Raw genomic sequence first — 15,679 nt, 5'->3', positions numbered from 1 at the left:
GAAACCCGTAAAGGTAGCAGCCCCAAAACCCCTTTCGTGTGAGTCTCTTGAGTACACCCACATTCCCTTTTCTTGAGTGTGTACTTTTCCCTTTGCAATAAATCATACTTTCACTACTTTCCAACTGGTCTTTGAATTCATTCTCTTAGGTCCCACTGGCATTTGGGGACCTCCCCTCCAACACTGTTGCACTGGGGGTTACATTTCCAACATGTGTTTTTTGCGGGGGACACATTCAAACCACGGCAGTACCGAACAAAACCTTGGGTTTGAAACCATACAAAGATTTGTTTTGTGTGTGTTCACATAGTTGAAGTATTTCAACATTTTTAAGAGGTATTTTCAGGCTTCTCTATAAGCAGACTAAGAATCGGCATTAGCATGTTTTCTCCATGTACAAAGTCTTTTATCTTTCTACTTACAAATGAAGGTAACCAATAAATATTTGTTGAATTTTATCATTCTGTTAACCTTCAGATTCAGACTTGTCAGTAATTACTGGCTTGCATTAGAAGCAGGTGATTAGAGATTGAGGTCCAGGAAGTATAAATGATTGCTCAAAGGCATGTAGAGTAACCAGGTCTCCTGTCCTTCTGTCCCCATTTTCTGCTACACCTTGTCCCTCGACAAAGGGTGAATGACCTAGTGATGGTCATTCATCTGATGAGAAAGGACAAATGTAGGACTTGAATCGGAGCAACTGAACCCATCCTGGCCTATTTTCACAGTCCTGCCACAGAAGATCTGGCCACCTTAGAAGGACTCATTCAGTGATCTTGGTCTTGAACAATACCATGAGTACTTACTATATATACAGGTACACTGCTGCGCCCTGAGGATCCCCTCTGGAGCAAAACTGACCCAGGTCACAGGTTAGTGAGGGAGACTGAGTCTGTCTTCCACAGTGTCACGGAAGTGAGCACTAAACAAATACTCCCAGGCATAGATCATTACAAATGGAGGTGACTGCTGGACAGGAAAGGACAGGATGCTAGGCGAGAGTTCAGCAGGAGGGCTAGGTGGCGATTAGGGGGCTAGGGAAAAGCAGAAGTGGGGCTGTAAAAGGCTTTTGCAAAGGTGAAGGCTTTTACATTTGTGAGGGAAATAACAATAATAAAGGTGCTTGGAAGGGCAGCTCATCCGCATTCATGGGCCTCTTCCTAGAACTCTGGGAATCTTTCTCCCTAGAGCTCTGTAGGCATCCAGGGTCAGGGCTGGAAAGGCCTTCACAAATGCTAATCTGTGAGCATTTTATGGGTTGCCCCCTGACCCTCAGCATCCTCCTCCTTAACTAGATCCAATGGTGAGTTGAAGAGGTGGGGGCGATGGAAAACGGCATTTCCAGTTTGGAGACAAAAGTAGGGGGAGGTGGGGAAGCCTTCCCACCCCAATCCCAGGGCCAGGTTCCCCTCTCTCCAAACAAGCCTAAGGAATGTTTTTCAAGGCAAAATCCCACCTCGCTGTGTATTTGGTTGTGAAGGAGGCTGTCCAGGAGACCAGGGTTGTTTTTGGAGAGTTTGGAGGGCAGGGGCAATAATGTCTGACCCCCTGCAAACAAATACACCTGTAAGAAAAGCTAGACCAGAGTGAAGTAAAGCCAGGATTTGATGGTTGCGGGAAGGGAGGGGGCCAATACTGCTGCTGGACAGAGGGGTGTTATTTTCCCCGGAAGAATATCATGTCGTGGTCATCATAATAATAATAGCTGACACAACTATTATGGGCTGGGGACTTATAAGAGCTTTCATAACTCTCAGGTAGAAGGCACTACTAATTCCATTTCACAATTGAGGAAACTGAGGCACAAAGAAACGAAGTAGTGACAGCAGTTTTCCTTTTTCCCTTCAACAGTTTGTAATCAAGCTTTTTAAGCCGAGGTTGGGTCGCAGGAGGTGTGGACAGTACTTCCATCTCGGTAAATCAGATTCGCCTGCCCATAATTGGGGAGAATGGTGGCTTTGAAAAGGTTAACTTGGGAGCCCTGGGGACGGCTGCAGGGAACGTACGCCCATTCCCCCTCGGAAGCAGAGCCAGGCCGCCTCCCCCTTCGCAGTGGTGAGGACGCGTGGACAGTCCCGCTGGGGCGGCGGGAGACTTGCGGAGTGGCCGCACTCCAGGTCCGCGCCGAGGCGGGGCAGCTCCGCTTTCTGCTCAGTCTCCGCGAGGTGTCGCCTTCGGCCGAAGAAACCACCGCGGCGCCACCCTCGTAGCTCGCACTTATTTATTTATTTTCAAACAAGGGGGGCGCCCCACTCCTTTCAATTTGAAACAAGAAACATCCAGAGGTCTTGTTCCTAAGGGGGCGCGTCCTCTCCCTGCTATTTTGCACCTTCGGACTAGCCTTCTTCCGGGATTACACAGGAGCAACCTCCCTGCAAGGCCTTGCTCAACGTTGGCCTGGCGCTCAGCTGCACAACACGAAAAGCGGGGGCTGGGTTAGAAGCATCGGTCTCCCCTCCCCAACACACACTCCCGGAGCCCTCCGTAATTTTTTTTTTCTTTTAATGACAAGCAATTGCCAGGCCCACAGGGTGGGTGCTGCATTGCACCGCTCGGCGCGCAGCTGGTTCTCAGAGTGCAGCCGGTGCAAGCCCGGGGGTCCAAAAGGGCGGGAGGAGCACACCCCAGGCTTCCCAGCTTTGCAGCCTTCTCTCTGCAAAGAAAAGCAAGTGGCTTTTGGCGCGAAAGCCTTGGCGCCTCCCCTGATTTTTATGGAAATCAGGAGGGCGGGGTAAAGCCGCTTTCCTCTCCTTTCTCCCTCCCCCTTGTCTGCGCCACAGCCCCCTTCTCTCCCCGCCCCCCGGGTGTGTCAGATTTTTCAGTTAATAATATCCCCCGAGCTTCAAAGCGCAGGCAGTGACAGTCATCTGTCTGGACGCGCTGGGTGGATGCGGGGGGCTCCTGGGAACTGTGTTGGAGCCGAGCAAGCGCTAGCCAGGCGCAAGCGCGCACAGACTGTAGCCATCCGAGGACACCCCCGCCCCCCCGGCCCACCCGGAGACACCCGCGCAGAATCGCCTCCGGATCCCCTGCAGTCGGCGGGAGGTAAGGAGCAGGGCTTGCAAACTGCCCGGCGCCCAGAGGACGACGAGCGCCGGGGCAAGGCAAGCCCTGGACGGGATTGCGACGTGCGCACCGGGCGCCCGAATATGCCCAGGGGACTGTTTCTGCTTCCGAAACAAAACCATCTCTGGGTTTTCCCAGAAAAGCCAGTTCCAGCCCCGAAGGCATCCTGGCTAGAGGAGACCCGCCCTAATCCTTTTGCAGCCCTTACCGGGGGGAGTAATGGCTTCTGCGAAAAGAAATTCCCCCTGCTCTAGAAGATCTGTCTGTGTTTGAGCTGCCGGAGAGCCGGTGCGTCCCCACCCCAGGCTGGGGTTCTTCTCCAAAGGGTGCCCCTGGAGGAAGAAGAGGGGGGGTTAGGCAGGGCGAGGCCGCCGCGGTCGTAATCTGGGTCACGGCTGCTCCAGCTCGGAGGAGAGGCGGCTCTCCCGGCGACCCTCCTCGCGCGGGCGCCCCTGCCATTCCCGGGAACAGGGGCTCAGCCTCCCCCTCCCTGGAAGAGGACGTTGTTGGGGGTTTGGAAGAGCAGGGGTGGGCTTAGAGAGCTTCCAAATAAGCTATTGGCAGGAGTATCCCTGCAGCGGGTGAATGCCGAGGGGCGTTTGCTCAAATTTGGGGAGGGGAAGGATTTGTGGATATAGGTGTCTGTTGTTGGTCTCTGTCTAGAGAAAGGCTTTTTTTTATTTGCAAAGTTTTCTAAATCCCCTGCTATCATCTGCACTCCTGAGGTTGCATTTTTATAAAGGGGGTAGAAGGTACTCCAAATACCATACCCGGTAGCTGGGTCGGAGAGCCCGGGGCTTCCCCTGAGCAGCCGGCCCCACACCGCTGCGAGTGCGGTTATCTGCGTGCTCGTGAGAGCTAGAATTCTGCAGCCAGGAACAGCCCCCTCCCCCAGGCAGTGCCTTGTGTGAATGAAATGGCAGTTTCCAAAGTTGCGGAGCCACGCCACCACCCCCTGCATCTGCATGCCCCCTCCCACCCCCTGTCGTAGACAGCTTGTACACAAAAGGAGGGAGGGAGGGAGGGAGCGAGAGGCACAACTTCCTCCACCTTCGGGAGCGGTGGGCAGAGTGGGTGCTTGGAAGGAAGATTGGGGAACCTGGTTAGAGGGGGAGCCCATTGCCTATCCCCTCGGTCTGCTCCGTTTGCCCACCCTCTCTGGTGTGTCTGTCGGTTGCAGTGTTGGAGGTCGGCGCCGGCCCCCGCCTTCCGCGCCCCCCACGGGAAGGAAGCACCCCCGGTATTAAAACGAGCGGGGCGGAAAGAAGCCCTCAGTCGCCGGCCGGGAGGCGAGCCGATGCCGAGCTGCTCCGCGTCCACCATGCCGGGCATGATCTGCAAGAACCCAGACCTCGAGTTTGACTCGCTGCAGCCCTGCTTCTACCCGGACGAAGATGACTTCTACTTCGGCGGCCCCGACTCGACCCCCCCGGGGGAGGACATCTGGAAGAAGTTTGAGCTGCTGCCCACGCCCCCGCTGTCGCCCAGCCGTGGCTTCGCGGAGCACAGCTCCGAGCCCCCGAGCTGGGTCACGGAGATGCTGCTTGAGAACGAGCTGTGGGGCAGCCCGGCCGAGGAGGACGCGTTCGGCCTGGGGGGACTGGGTGGCCTCACCCCCAACCCGGTCATCCTCCAGGACTGCATGTGGAGCGGCTTCTCTGCCCGCGAGAAGCTGGAGCGCGCGGTGAGCGAGAAGCTGCAGCACGGCCGCGGGCCGCCGACCGCCGGTTCCACCGCCCAGTCCCCGGGAGCCGGCGCCGCCAGCCCTGCGGGTCGCGGGCACGGCGGGGCTGCGGGAGCCGGCCGCGCCGGGGCCGCCCTGCCCGCCGAGCTCGCCCACCCGGCCGCCGAGTGCGTGGATCCCGCCGTGGTCTTCCCCTTTCCCGTGAACAAGCGCGAGCCGGCGCCAGTGCCCGCAGCCCCGGCCAGTGCCCCGGCGGCGGGCCCTGCGGTCGCCTCGGGGGCGGGTATCGCCGCCCCAGCCGGGGCCCCGGGGGTCGCCCCTCCGCGCCCAGGCGGCCGCCAGACGAGCGGCGGCGACCACAAGGCCCTCAGTACCTCCGGAGAGGACACCCTGAGCGATTCAGGTAAAGACTGAACTCGGGTCCGGCTGCCTCCCTGGGGCACTGGACCCCGGGTCGCGTCCCCTTTGTTAGTGCTCGTACGTCTTGGCCTGGGGAGCATTTTGGAGGCAGTGCTGCGGGCAGAGAGTCCTGTTTCCCGCAAGTCTCTCCTTGGGATAAAGAGAAGGGGCTGAGAGAAGGCCGCTGCAAAAGGGGTGCTCTCCAATTCTCGTCTTCGCTAAAGTTCCTTCCACCCTCTCCTGGGGAGCCCTCCTCTAGGCCATCACGGGCCCTCACCCCGTCCCCCACCTCTCTTTTGCAGCGCAGTCTGAGGAATAAAATTGGAGAAAGTTGGTGGCTAAACCGGGTGGAGGTTTAGGGGGTTGCTGGGTGCACTGCCTGGACAGAAACCTGTTAGCGCAGGGGTGAAAGGGACTCTCCGGCCCAGGTCAGGGGAGGGAAAGACATCCCGAGAAGATTCAAGGGCTGTACAAAGCCCTGTTTAAAGCGCAGGAACTTATAGGAGGGTTGCACAGATGGCTAGAGCCGGTTTTCTATTCTTTTTCTTTTTCTTTTTTTTCTTTTTCAAATGTCGGTACCTTTCCCTTCCCCCATCCTCGGTGGGTGGTGGGCTATTTGCTCCTGGTGCGTGGCCAGCAGGCGGCGATATGCGAGGCCAGCAGGCGGGCCCGGGATCTGAAAGGCTGGGGGTGGTGGGGGCACCCTCCCTCCCTCCATTCAGCAGCTGGCTGCAAGTGCAACAGCAGTTGTGTACATTCTCAAGGGGCCTCCTCTTTCCAGTGTGCAGTGAAAACTGGCTCCAGTTTTGTCTTCCAGCCTGAATTCCAGGCTCACATTTGAGATGTGAGTTTGTATCTGTAACCCAGTGCCCTTGAAGGTGAGGGCAGGCACTCAGCAGCCTCTTCAGGAATGCTCGCATCCTAGGAGGACTCACTGATTAGTTCTATTGTGTGCATTTGTCTGTGTCTTAAGCTGAAGGGAAGAGTTAAAACCAAGCCTTTCCCTGGGAGTCTGGATGAACAGAACTCAACCCAAAGAGTGGCATTGCCTTGTCCTTGGAGTAGGGAGCTGGGACCCCCCCTTGGACTTTGAAAACCAGTGTTTTCAGAATGCAGGTGGATAACAAGCCTAAATTTACTTCTGGGCTGAGGAGAGATCTTTGAGGCTCCTGGAAGGAAACTTGGTGATAAGCCTCCAGTTTGAAACGGCTCTGTCCCTTTAATGTCTGCGCCTTGACAGCTTTCGGTGAGGAAGCACTTCCTTCCAACAGCTGTCTTCTTGGCAGAAAACCAAAACATTGGCTTAAAGGGACCCACAGACTGGAACAGCCTCACATTTCGGCTTTAGAACAAATCCCACAATTGTTCAGCTTTCCGGTCCCCTTCAGATCAAGCAGAAGATATGTTTTGATTTTCATGCTTGTATTTTAAACAATAATTTTCTACCCCAGCGTGGTAGTCAATGAGGAGAGAGGGGAAGAATGCGCACATGATGCTACACGTTTTTGTTGTTGCTGTTATTATTGGTGGCTTTGAGGAGAGCTGCTCCCATTTGGGGGTTTATACCAACTGTGGATTATGGCTTTGTAGTTAAGATTTGATCTTTGTTAAATGAAAAACTGCTTATTGTATAAAACTCAGGTTTGTGGACGAAAAGTTGTTTTTTTTCCTTCAGTTAATTAAATTGTTCCTCAAGTTTGTTTAAGGACTTAAAATCAAACACAACCATGTGTAAACTGCTAAATGAGGCTCCTAAAATGAGAGGCCTCAACTCTTTAAGTGTGGAGCTAGAAATGTAAATAAGTCCACAGGGCAGACTGGTGATTATGATAAAAGCTACCATTTACTGAGCATCTGTCTACTAGGCTCAGCTCTATGCTAAGTCTACATATTATCTGTCAAAGTGGTATCATCCCCATTTAATAGCTGAGGAAACAGAGGCTTAGAAAGGCTGGGTAACTTGACCAGGGTCATGTAACTAGTCTGCGGTGGAGCCAGGATTCTGTCTGACCCTAAAGGCCAAGTTCTTTATATTTATTTCTACCACCTGCTAAAGTCTTGAATGGAGGCTGAAAGCACAGTTGGGGTATGGGGAAGAAAAAAATATATACATACATATATGTATATGTATGTATGCATAGGGGGTTTGTTTTTGTTTTTGTTTTTGATATGGAGTTTTGCTCTTGTTGCCCAGGCTGGAGTGCAGTGGTATGATCTGGGCTCACTGCAACCTCCGCCTCCTGGGTTCAAGTCATTCTCCTGCCTCAGCCTCCCGAGTAGCTGGGATTACAGGAGCATGCCACCACGCCCAGCAAAGTTTTGTATTTTTAGTAGAGACGGGGTTTCACCATGTTGGCCAGGCTGATCTCGAACTCCTCATCTCAGGTGATCTGCCGACCTCCACTTTCCAAAGTGCTGGGATTACAGGTGTGAGTCACCACATCCGGCCTACAGATATATTTAATTTAAAGAGATCTAAAACAAATACATAACTGTCCACATCTATGTTGATGGACCCATAAAAATAGCAGTATGCCAGGGTCTGCCGGAAGAGACAGATATGCATACGTATTAACAGGGATATATATGTGAATTTCATTCAAATGGTTCTCACATGAGAGTAACTAGCATCTTTTTCTCAGATGATGAAGATGATGAAGAGGAAGATGAAGAGGAGGAAATTGATGTGGTCACTGTGGAGAAGCGGCGTTCCTCCTCCAACACCAAGGCTGTCACCACATTCACCATCACTGTGCGTCCCAAGAATGCAGCCCTGGGTCCCGGGAGGGCTCAGTCCAGCGAGTTGATCCTCAAACGATGCCTTCCCATCCACCAGCAGCACAACTATGCCGCCCCATCTCCCTACGTGGAGAGTGAGGATGCGCCCCCACAGAAGAAAATAAAGAGCGAGGCGTCCCCACGTCCGCTCAAGAGTGTCATCCCCCCAAAGGCTAAGAGCTTGAGCCCCCGAAACTCTGACTCGGAGGACAGTGAGCGTCGCAGGAACCACAACATCCTGGAACGCCAGCGCCGCAACGACCTTCGGTCCAGCTTTCTCACGCTCAGGGACCACGTGCCGGAGCTGGTAAAGAATGAGAAGGCCGCCAAGGTGGTCATTTTGAAAAAGGCCACCGAGTATGTCCACTCCCTCCAGGCCGAGGAGCACCAGCTTTTGCTGGAAAAGGAAAAATTGCAGGCAAGACAGCAGCAGTTGCTAAAGAAAATTGAACACGCTCGGACTTGCTAGACGCTTCTCAAAACTGGACAGTCACTGCCACTTTGCACATTTTGATTTTTTTTTTTTAAACAAACATTGTGTTGACATTAAGAATGTTGGTTTACTTTCAAATCGGTCCCCTGTCGAGTTCGGCTCTGGGTGGGCAGCAGGACCACCAGTGTGGGGTTCTGCTGGGACCTTGGAGAGCCTGCATCCCAGGATGCTGGGTGACCCTGCAGCCTCCTCCACCTCACCTCCATGACAGCAGTAAAAGTTGGTGACGGTTGGGAGCCTCTGGGGCTGTTGAAGTCACCTTATGTGTTCCAAGTTTCCAAACAACAGAAAGTCATTCCTTCTTTTTAAAATGGTGCTTAAGTTCCAGCAGATGCCACATAAGGGGTTTGCCATTTGATACCCCTGGGGAACATTTCTGTAAATACCATTGACACATCCGCCTTTTGTATACATCCTGGGTAATGAGAGGTGGCTTTTGTGGCCAGTATTAGACTGGAAGTTCATACCTAAGTACTGTAATAATACCTCAATGTTTGAGGAGCATGTTTTGTATACAAATATATTGTTAATCTCTGTTATGTACTGTACTAATTCTTACACTGCCTGTATACTTTAGTATGACGCTGATACATAACTAAATTTGATACTTATATTTTCGTATGAAAATGAGTTGTGAAAGTTTTGAGTAGATATTACTTTATCACTTTTTGAACTAAGAAACTTTTGTAAAGAAATTTACTATATATATATGCCTTTTTCCTAGCCTGTTTCTTCCTGTTAATGTATTTGTTCATGTTTGGTGCATAGAACTGGGTAAATGCAAAGTTCTGTGTTTAATTTCTTCAAAATGTATATATTTAGTGCTGCATCTTATAGCACTTTGAAATACCTCATGTTTATGAAAATAAATAGCTTAAAATTAAATGATGCAACTCAACCTTTTCCTTAATGGCATTATACTCTGTCCCTTAAGGAACAACCATAAATAATCCATAACTTATAGAGGGAATTTGGTTTCTGTAAATAGCCCTTTCTGTACCTGTACAATCCTGGTTGGGGGGCATGAGTCTGTCCCCACTTAAAGTGGAGGGAACTGAGTTTGGGGAAATTAAGGCAGTTCTCCAAGATTATGCAGAATAGAGATGTTATTAGTGACTATTGTGTGCATTGTAGCAATGGCACTTGATAATTTACAGAGCACTTCGGTATACTGTGGCTCCTTGGTGGAATTAAGCTGCGACCTCAGATCAGTCCCTTTAAAAGAAAAGTAAAAACAGCCACAGTGTTGTTTAACTCGCTTGTATTGGGCTTTGGTAGTATTCGTCCCATTGGCAGACAGTCTTCTATTTTAAGGTAGAGCATAGTTTGTCTCCAATAATTCATTGTTAAAAACCTTCACTAGGATCTGTGGAGGTGCTAGGCTAAGCCTGGTAAGCAGAATAAACAGATGGAAATGGGTTCCTCCCTTCAATGAACTCAACCTGATTCACCAAAGTGTAATTCATGAAGTGACAATTATGTAGTCCAGAGCAAGTACCAGGTGCAGGAGAGACCCTGGGGTCACAGTGGAGACCCCATATGGGTGGCATGACTCTCTACTTGCCATTCCTATTACACAGCAGTGTCTTGGTTACTTGGGCTCCCCTTTGGAAATGGGATCAATCTTGCAGGCTCCAGAAGACAGAGCCAAGACTTGTGTGTTAAGGAGATAGTTTACCTGTTGGGACATAAGACCCTTGCTTGTAAGCAGCTTCTCAGAACTAAAAGTGTACAAATAACCTATTTCTCTTTTGAGTGTCAGGTTGTACTCGGTTATTTCTCTAGGGTTTTGTTCATCTCAGATTTTTAACTGTGAGCTGAAAAAAAAGAAAAAGGTCTTCTGCTTCACTGAGAAGAAAGCAGGTCCAGAGATGAGACAGCTTTGCTTGCCTGGACACAGTTTGTCAGGGGCAGAGATGGGAGACATCAAGCCATGTGGGAGACACCAAGCCATGTGTCCTTGTCTGATTTGGTCACTTTTATTTTTTTCTTTTGAGATGGAGTCTCGCTCTGGTGCCCAGGCTGGAGTGCAGTGGTGCAATCTCGGCTCACTGCAACTTCCGCCTCCCGAGTGGCTGGGATTACAGGTGTGTGCCACCACGCCCGGCTAATTTTTTGCATTTTTAGTAGAGACAGTTTCACCATGTTAGCCAGGATGGTCTCGATCTCCTGACCTTGTGATCCACCTACATTGACCTCCCAAAGTTCTGGAATTGCAGGTGTGAACCACCATGCCCAGCCGCTTTGGTCATTTTATAAAGGCAAGTAGGAGTTTAGAACTCAGTCCTCCTTATCCTGCTTATCACACACCCTTGAGATATGAGGTTGGTGATACTACCATGGACAGCTTTCTAATGGTCTCGCCATATAGAAAATGAGATAAAATGCCCTTTAATTCTCCTAGTCCCCAACGCCAGACTAAAAAATAATGCACCCTTTCTTTTTGAATTGTCATTCAAAAAACTTCTGTTCATTTGCATTTTACAGGCCCCAAATCACTCACAGCCTCTGCCCCTCTGTGTGTGCAAGAGCCAAAAGAAAGTTAAGCAACCTCACATTAATTGTGTACCTAAGATTCTTGAAGCCCAGCTCAGTCATCCCAATTTCTCTATTTGTGATTCCCATAAGGAGCCTACCTGAGTGTGTCCAATGAAATGGAATACTTAACCGTGAAGAAAGAAAACTGTTCATATGAATGAGGCCACTAAACTACAATTCCTACTATGCTCTCTTTTTGCTCTGGCTGCTGGGAAGCTCAGAGCCAAATTCCACCCCCTCTAACATCTCCAGTGGTCATTCTCTTCTAAATGTTTACGGTTTCTTGTTTTCCATGGTTAGGTTAGTCATCTTTTTAATGTATATAATGTAGTATGTAACATGAAACGTTTTTGCATTAGGTGGACCACAAATATGCACCTAAAGCATTAAAACTAAAGTGAAAAAATCCCATATTTGCCTTTTCTGACCTAGCTGAGGGAATGTCACCAAATTTAGCTCTGCAATTATCTATAAAGTAATTGCTGTAGTCACAGAAGAATTGAACTAGTTGTTTCAATAACATGAGAAACCATCTCTACATTCCAAGAGCAGTTCTGAGACCGGGAAAGAGCTCTACATCATTTAGATCAATAAATCATAGAGCTGAGACGAAGCACAGAGATCATCTCATTGAAATTCATTTCACAGAATGAGGGTGCGGGATCCCACCCGGAATTAATGGCTTAACCCAGGGAGACTAGAGCCGGCGTCTCCTATGACCCACCCAGTGCCCTTCCCATAACATTCACTTTCTCATTGCCCACACTGTAGCCTCCCCACCTCCTGGCCTGCCCGTCCACCTACATTATGCTTCCGTATTAACCCTTCTAAACCACCTACTCTTTATGCAAACTTCCACCAGTTCCCTGCTATTTACAGAATCGAGTCCCAACTCTCCAGCCCAGCACGGAGGCACTTCTACCCGGTCCCACCAGCTCCATTGCCCATGGCCCTCCACGTGCTGGACTCTGGCTGTTTCTCATCCGTGACTTGTTTCACCACATCCCTCCTTCTAGGTTATCCAGATTCCATTAATTGAAATCCTTCTCAATCTTGTACCCCCAGGTAGGCCTTTCCCAGCCCTCGGCCTCTGTGCACTTATCTTCTAGCTGCCTTACGTACCCCCTGGACCCCCTAAATTGTGGGCTCCCTTAAGGCAGATAGGGCTCTCATTTGCCTCTGAATCTGAGCACCTGCCCTGTGACTGACAGGTGACAGAGCCTTAGCAGATGCCAGCAGTATAGACGGTAACGGGAAGGAGCGAGGTGAGGATTTCCATTATGGGTGGGTCTCCCACCAACCCCAGTTCACAAGCTCTCGGGCTAATTCAGATGAGAAAAGGCATCCTTAGACATCAATGAGTGTCTGGTACTGACTATGCTGGTAGTTCTGGGGAAGTGAAGATAAAATGCTCATAGAGGACTGTCTACAAGAAGCCCACACTCTACAAGAGAGTTAAAGCCCTGGGGATGTATAGAAGGCAAGAAGAGAAACCAAGAGGCACTGGGGTTGAGGGGCTGATGAATGAAAGCATATGAGGGGCCTCGTGGCTGAGTTTGCGGCTATCTGACGGAGGAAGGGTGTCCTTTGCCTAGGTTCACTGAGCCTACCCCTGGCCTGGCCTGTGACAGCTCAGACACTTGCCTCAGGCCACAGATGGTCTACACTCGTAGTGAAAAAGGCTGCAATGCCTCCCACCCCTATGTAGCACTGCAGAGCTTCCCAAGTTTTTGTATGCTTGAGTCTCAAAAATCCTTGAGGATTTTTGACCAGTTTATTACATTCCCACATTATAAGTGAGGGAATCTGGTCTTCTGAGTTTTAGTTTCATTAATCCCTATGGTGGCTATGTTTGGAAATTCTGATTTGTGTTGTTTTCTAAATCAGAGGTTGTTTGATTTGGAAGAGGCATAGAAGCCAACTAGTTTACTCTCCCATTTCAGGGGAAGCACCTACAGTCTGTTTGTGAGAATTCTATTTTTCCTTTATTTTATTTTTCTTTTTTTGCAACAGGGTCCTGCCGTGTTGCCTAGCCTGGCGTGCAGTGGCTAATCTCAGGCACAGCGCCACTCCTGATCAGCACAGGAGTTTTGACCTGCTCCATTTCTGACCTGGGCCAGCCAGTTCATACTTCCTTAGGAAACCTGGTGGTCCCCTGCTCCCAGAAGGTTGCCATATTGATGCTAAACTTAGTGTGGACATCCAGTAGGCATAGGGTGCTATAGCTCAGAACTTCTGGACTCAAGTGATCCTCCTGCATCAGCTTCCTGAGTAACTGGGACTACAGGTGCACACACACTGCCATGCCTGGCAGCGTCCTTTTTTCTTTTTTTCTTTCCCTCTTTCCCATTCTCTCTCTCAACAAATATTTATTTAGCAGTTACCACGTATCAAGCACTGTTCTAGGGCTTGGGAGACATCAATGAACAAAAATGACAAACTCTCCCAAATCTTCTCTGCTTTCTTGAAGTTTATAGTCTAAGAGAGAGCGACAACTGTACAAATAAACATAATAAGCAAATAAATTAAACAGCATCTAATATGGTGGCAAATGCTGTAGAAAGGCTAGAGGAATTCAGGGATGCCAACAGTGGAGGTAGGAGGCTCAGGGAAGGCGCATCTGGTCCTGGGAGCTGAGGGGCAGGGACTGTGGGGACAGCGTCCTGCCCTGGGCACTCTTGTGCTTGCTCAGAAACCAGATCTCAGGCCTCAGGCTTCTCGGTTCAGTGCTTAACTTCCCTTATTTCTGGCTGGGCTTGGTGGCTCACGCCTGTAATCCCAGCACTTTGGGAGGCTAAGGCAGGTGGATCACGAGGTCAGGGGTTTGAGACCAGCCTGACCAACATGGTGAAACCCCATCTCTACTAAAAATACAAAAATTAGCTGGGCGTGGTGGCTGGTGCCTGTAATCCCAGCTACTCAGGAGGCTGAGGCAGGAGAGTTGCTTGAACCTGGGAGACGGAGGTTGCAGTGAGCCAAGATCATGCCACTGCACTCCAGCCTGGGTGATATAGCGAGACTCCGTCTCAAAAAATAATAATAAAAAATAAAAAAGCTTCCCTTATCTCCTTCTGGACATTGGTAAGTGTACCCCACCAAGTTTCCATTCATTGTCTCGAGGAGAAACCATTGAGCGTAGTAGTTAAGAGTATGAATCTGGGCTGGGCGTGGTGGCTCATGCCTGTAATCCCAGTACTTTGTGTGGCCAAGGCAGGTGGATCACCCGAGGTCAGGAGTTCAAGACCAGCCTGACCAACATGATGAAACCCCATCTCTACTAAAAATACAAAAAAAATAGCCAGGTGTGGTCGTGGGCACCTGTAATCCCAGCTACTTGGGAGGCTAAGGCAGGAGAACTGCTTGAACCCAGGAGGCGGAGGTCTCAGTAAGCCAAGAGTGTGCCATTGCACTGCAGCCTGGGGGACAGAGCAAAACTCCGTCTCAAAAAAAAGAGTATGAATCTGAAGTTAAGACTCCCTGGGTTTGGCTGGGTGTGGTGGCTCACGCCTGTAATCTCAGCACTTTGGGAGGCTGAGGCAGGGAGATCACCTGAGGTTGGGAGTTCAAGACCAGCCTGACCAACATGGAGAAACCCCGTCTCTACTAAAAATACAAAATTAGCCAGGCGTGGTGGCTCATGCCTGTAATCCCAGCTACTTAGGAGGCTAAGGCAGGAGAATTGCTTGAACCCGGAAGGCAGAGGTTGCGGTGAGCCAAGATCATGCCATTGCACTCCAGCCTGGGCAACAAGAGTAAAACTCCATCTCAAAGAAAAAAAAAAGTTAAAGACTCCCTGGGCTTGAATTTGATTCCTAAATTCACAGGTTCGGGGTTGTGCAGCTCCCCAACTGGTACAACGAGGGGATAACACTGGGATTATTAGCGAGATGGCATCATTATTATTAATATTTTTTAAAACAGTCTTACTCTGATTGCCCAGATTGGAGTGCAGTGGCCTGATCTCGGCTCACTGCAGCCTCGACCTCCTGGACTCAGGTGTTTCTCCCACATCAGCCTCCCAAGTAGCTGAGACTACAGGCGCATACCACCATACCCGACAAATTTTTTCCATTTTTAGTGGAATGGGGTTTTACTATGCTGCCCAGGCTGGTCTCGAACTCCTGACTTCAAGTGATCCTCCTACCTTTGCCTCCCAAAGTGTTGGGATGACAGACATAAGCCACTGCACCCCGCTTTCAATTAATTTATATACAGCACATAGAACAGTGTCTGGCATGTGACAGGTGTGGTTTAAGTCTGCTCAATAATATGATTTGATGTTGATGGGATCTTTCCTCTCTCTATTTCCTCAGTATGTTACCAGGGCAAAGAACCTTTAAAAAAAAACATTTACCGGTAGAACAAATTCACAAGCCTGAGTTTAACAAGAACTTTGCAGACTTTTGTTCCTCAAAAGAGGCCTTACAAAACCTGAAAACGGGTACCTTGGAAACAAATGAATGTGAGCTTTGAAGCCTATTTTAAGACGGAGCCTAGGAATTTGAGTGCCGCAGAACATCTACGCCTTCTACAATGGTTTATTAGTTTTCCTTACTTGTAAAGGAAATCTCTTCATAGGCCACTGACCAGGGTTACCTGATCTCTTTTGATATTGATGTATCAAGCTACAAGACATTCATCCTGAAACCTTTGACCAGGAGAGGTAACAGAGCCTTTTTATGGTCGAAGCACACAGACCTATTGGTACAATGCACATTTGG

At 49.8% G+C, this 15,679-nt stretch overlaps 1 protein-coding gene and 1 long non-coding RNA gene across 4 annotated transcripts; one reads left to right on the top strand and one right to left on the bottom strand.

Annotated features, from left to right (window-relative positions):
- Positions 1 to 2,206: 2,206 nt before the first annotated feature.
- LOC129030799 (uncharacterized) lies at positions 2,207 to 4,732 on the bottom strand. Its single transcript, XR_008500754.1, has 3 exons — positions 4,451 to 4,732; positions 3,275 to 3,398; positions 2,207 to 2,653 (listed from the first exon to the last, which is right to left on the bottom strand). It is a non-coding gene; the product is annotated as an uncharacterized LOC129030799 (long non-coding RNA).
- MYCN (MYCN proto-oncogene, bHLH transcription factor) lies at positions 2,842 to 9,290 on the top strand. 3 transcript variants are annotated; one of them, XM_063648939.1, is made up of 3 exons: positions 2,942 to 3,045; positions 4,247 to 5,153; positions 7,792 to 9,290. In XM_063648939.1, the coding sequence occupies exons 2-3, from the start codon at positions 4,364 to 4,366 to the stop codon at positions 8,394 to 8,396; spliced, it is 1,395 nt and encodes a 464-aa protein (XP_063505009.1). In that variant the 5' UTR covers positions 2,942 to 3,045; positions 4,247 to 4,363; the 3' UTR covers positions 8,397 to 9,290. The 3 variants fall into 3 exon arrangements, with proteins under 3 accessions (XP_054332487.1, XP_063505009.1, XP_054332485.1); XM_054476512.2 differs by lacking the exon at positions 4,247 to 5,153 and having other exon boundaries at positions 2,842 to 3,045; XM_054476510.2 differs by lacking the exon at positions 2,942 to 3,045 and having other exon boundaries at positions 3,377 to 5,153.
- Positions 9,291 to 15,679: the final 6,389 nt, after the last annotated feature.

Source organism: Pongo pygmaeus, chromosome 12 (genome assembly GCF_028885625.2).
Source record: "Pongo pygmaeus isolate AG05252 chromosome 12, NHGRI_mPonPyg2-v2.0_pri, whole genome shotgun sequence".
NCBI classification, from domain to species: domain Eukaryota; kingdom Metazoa; phylum Chordata; class Mammalia; order Primates; family Hominidae; genus Pongo; species Pongo pygmaeus.
Note: the sequence above shows the minus strand (reverse complement) of the source record. Positions and strands in the feature narration are given on the sequence as shown.

Excerpts from the sequence above, each read along its gene's own strand:
- MYCN (XM_063648939.1), top strand. The coding sequence starts at position 4,364 with ATGCCGAGCTGCTCCGCGTCCACCATGCCGGGCATGATCTGCAAGAAC. Across the intron at positions 5,154-7,791 it reads GGACACCCTGAGCGATTCAG|ATGATGAAGATGATGAAGAG; the intron begins GTAAAGACTGAA and ends TCTTTTTCTCAG.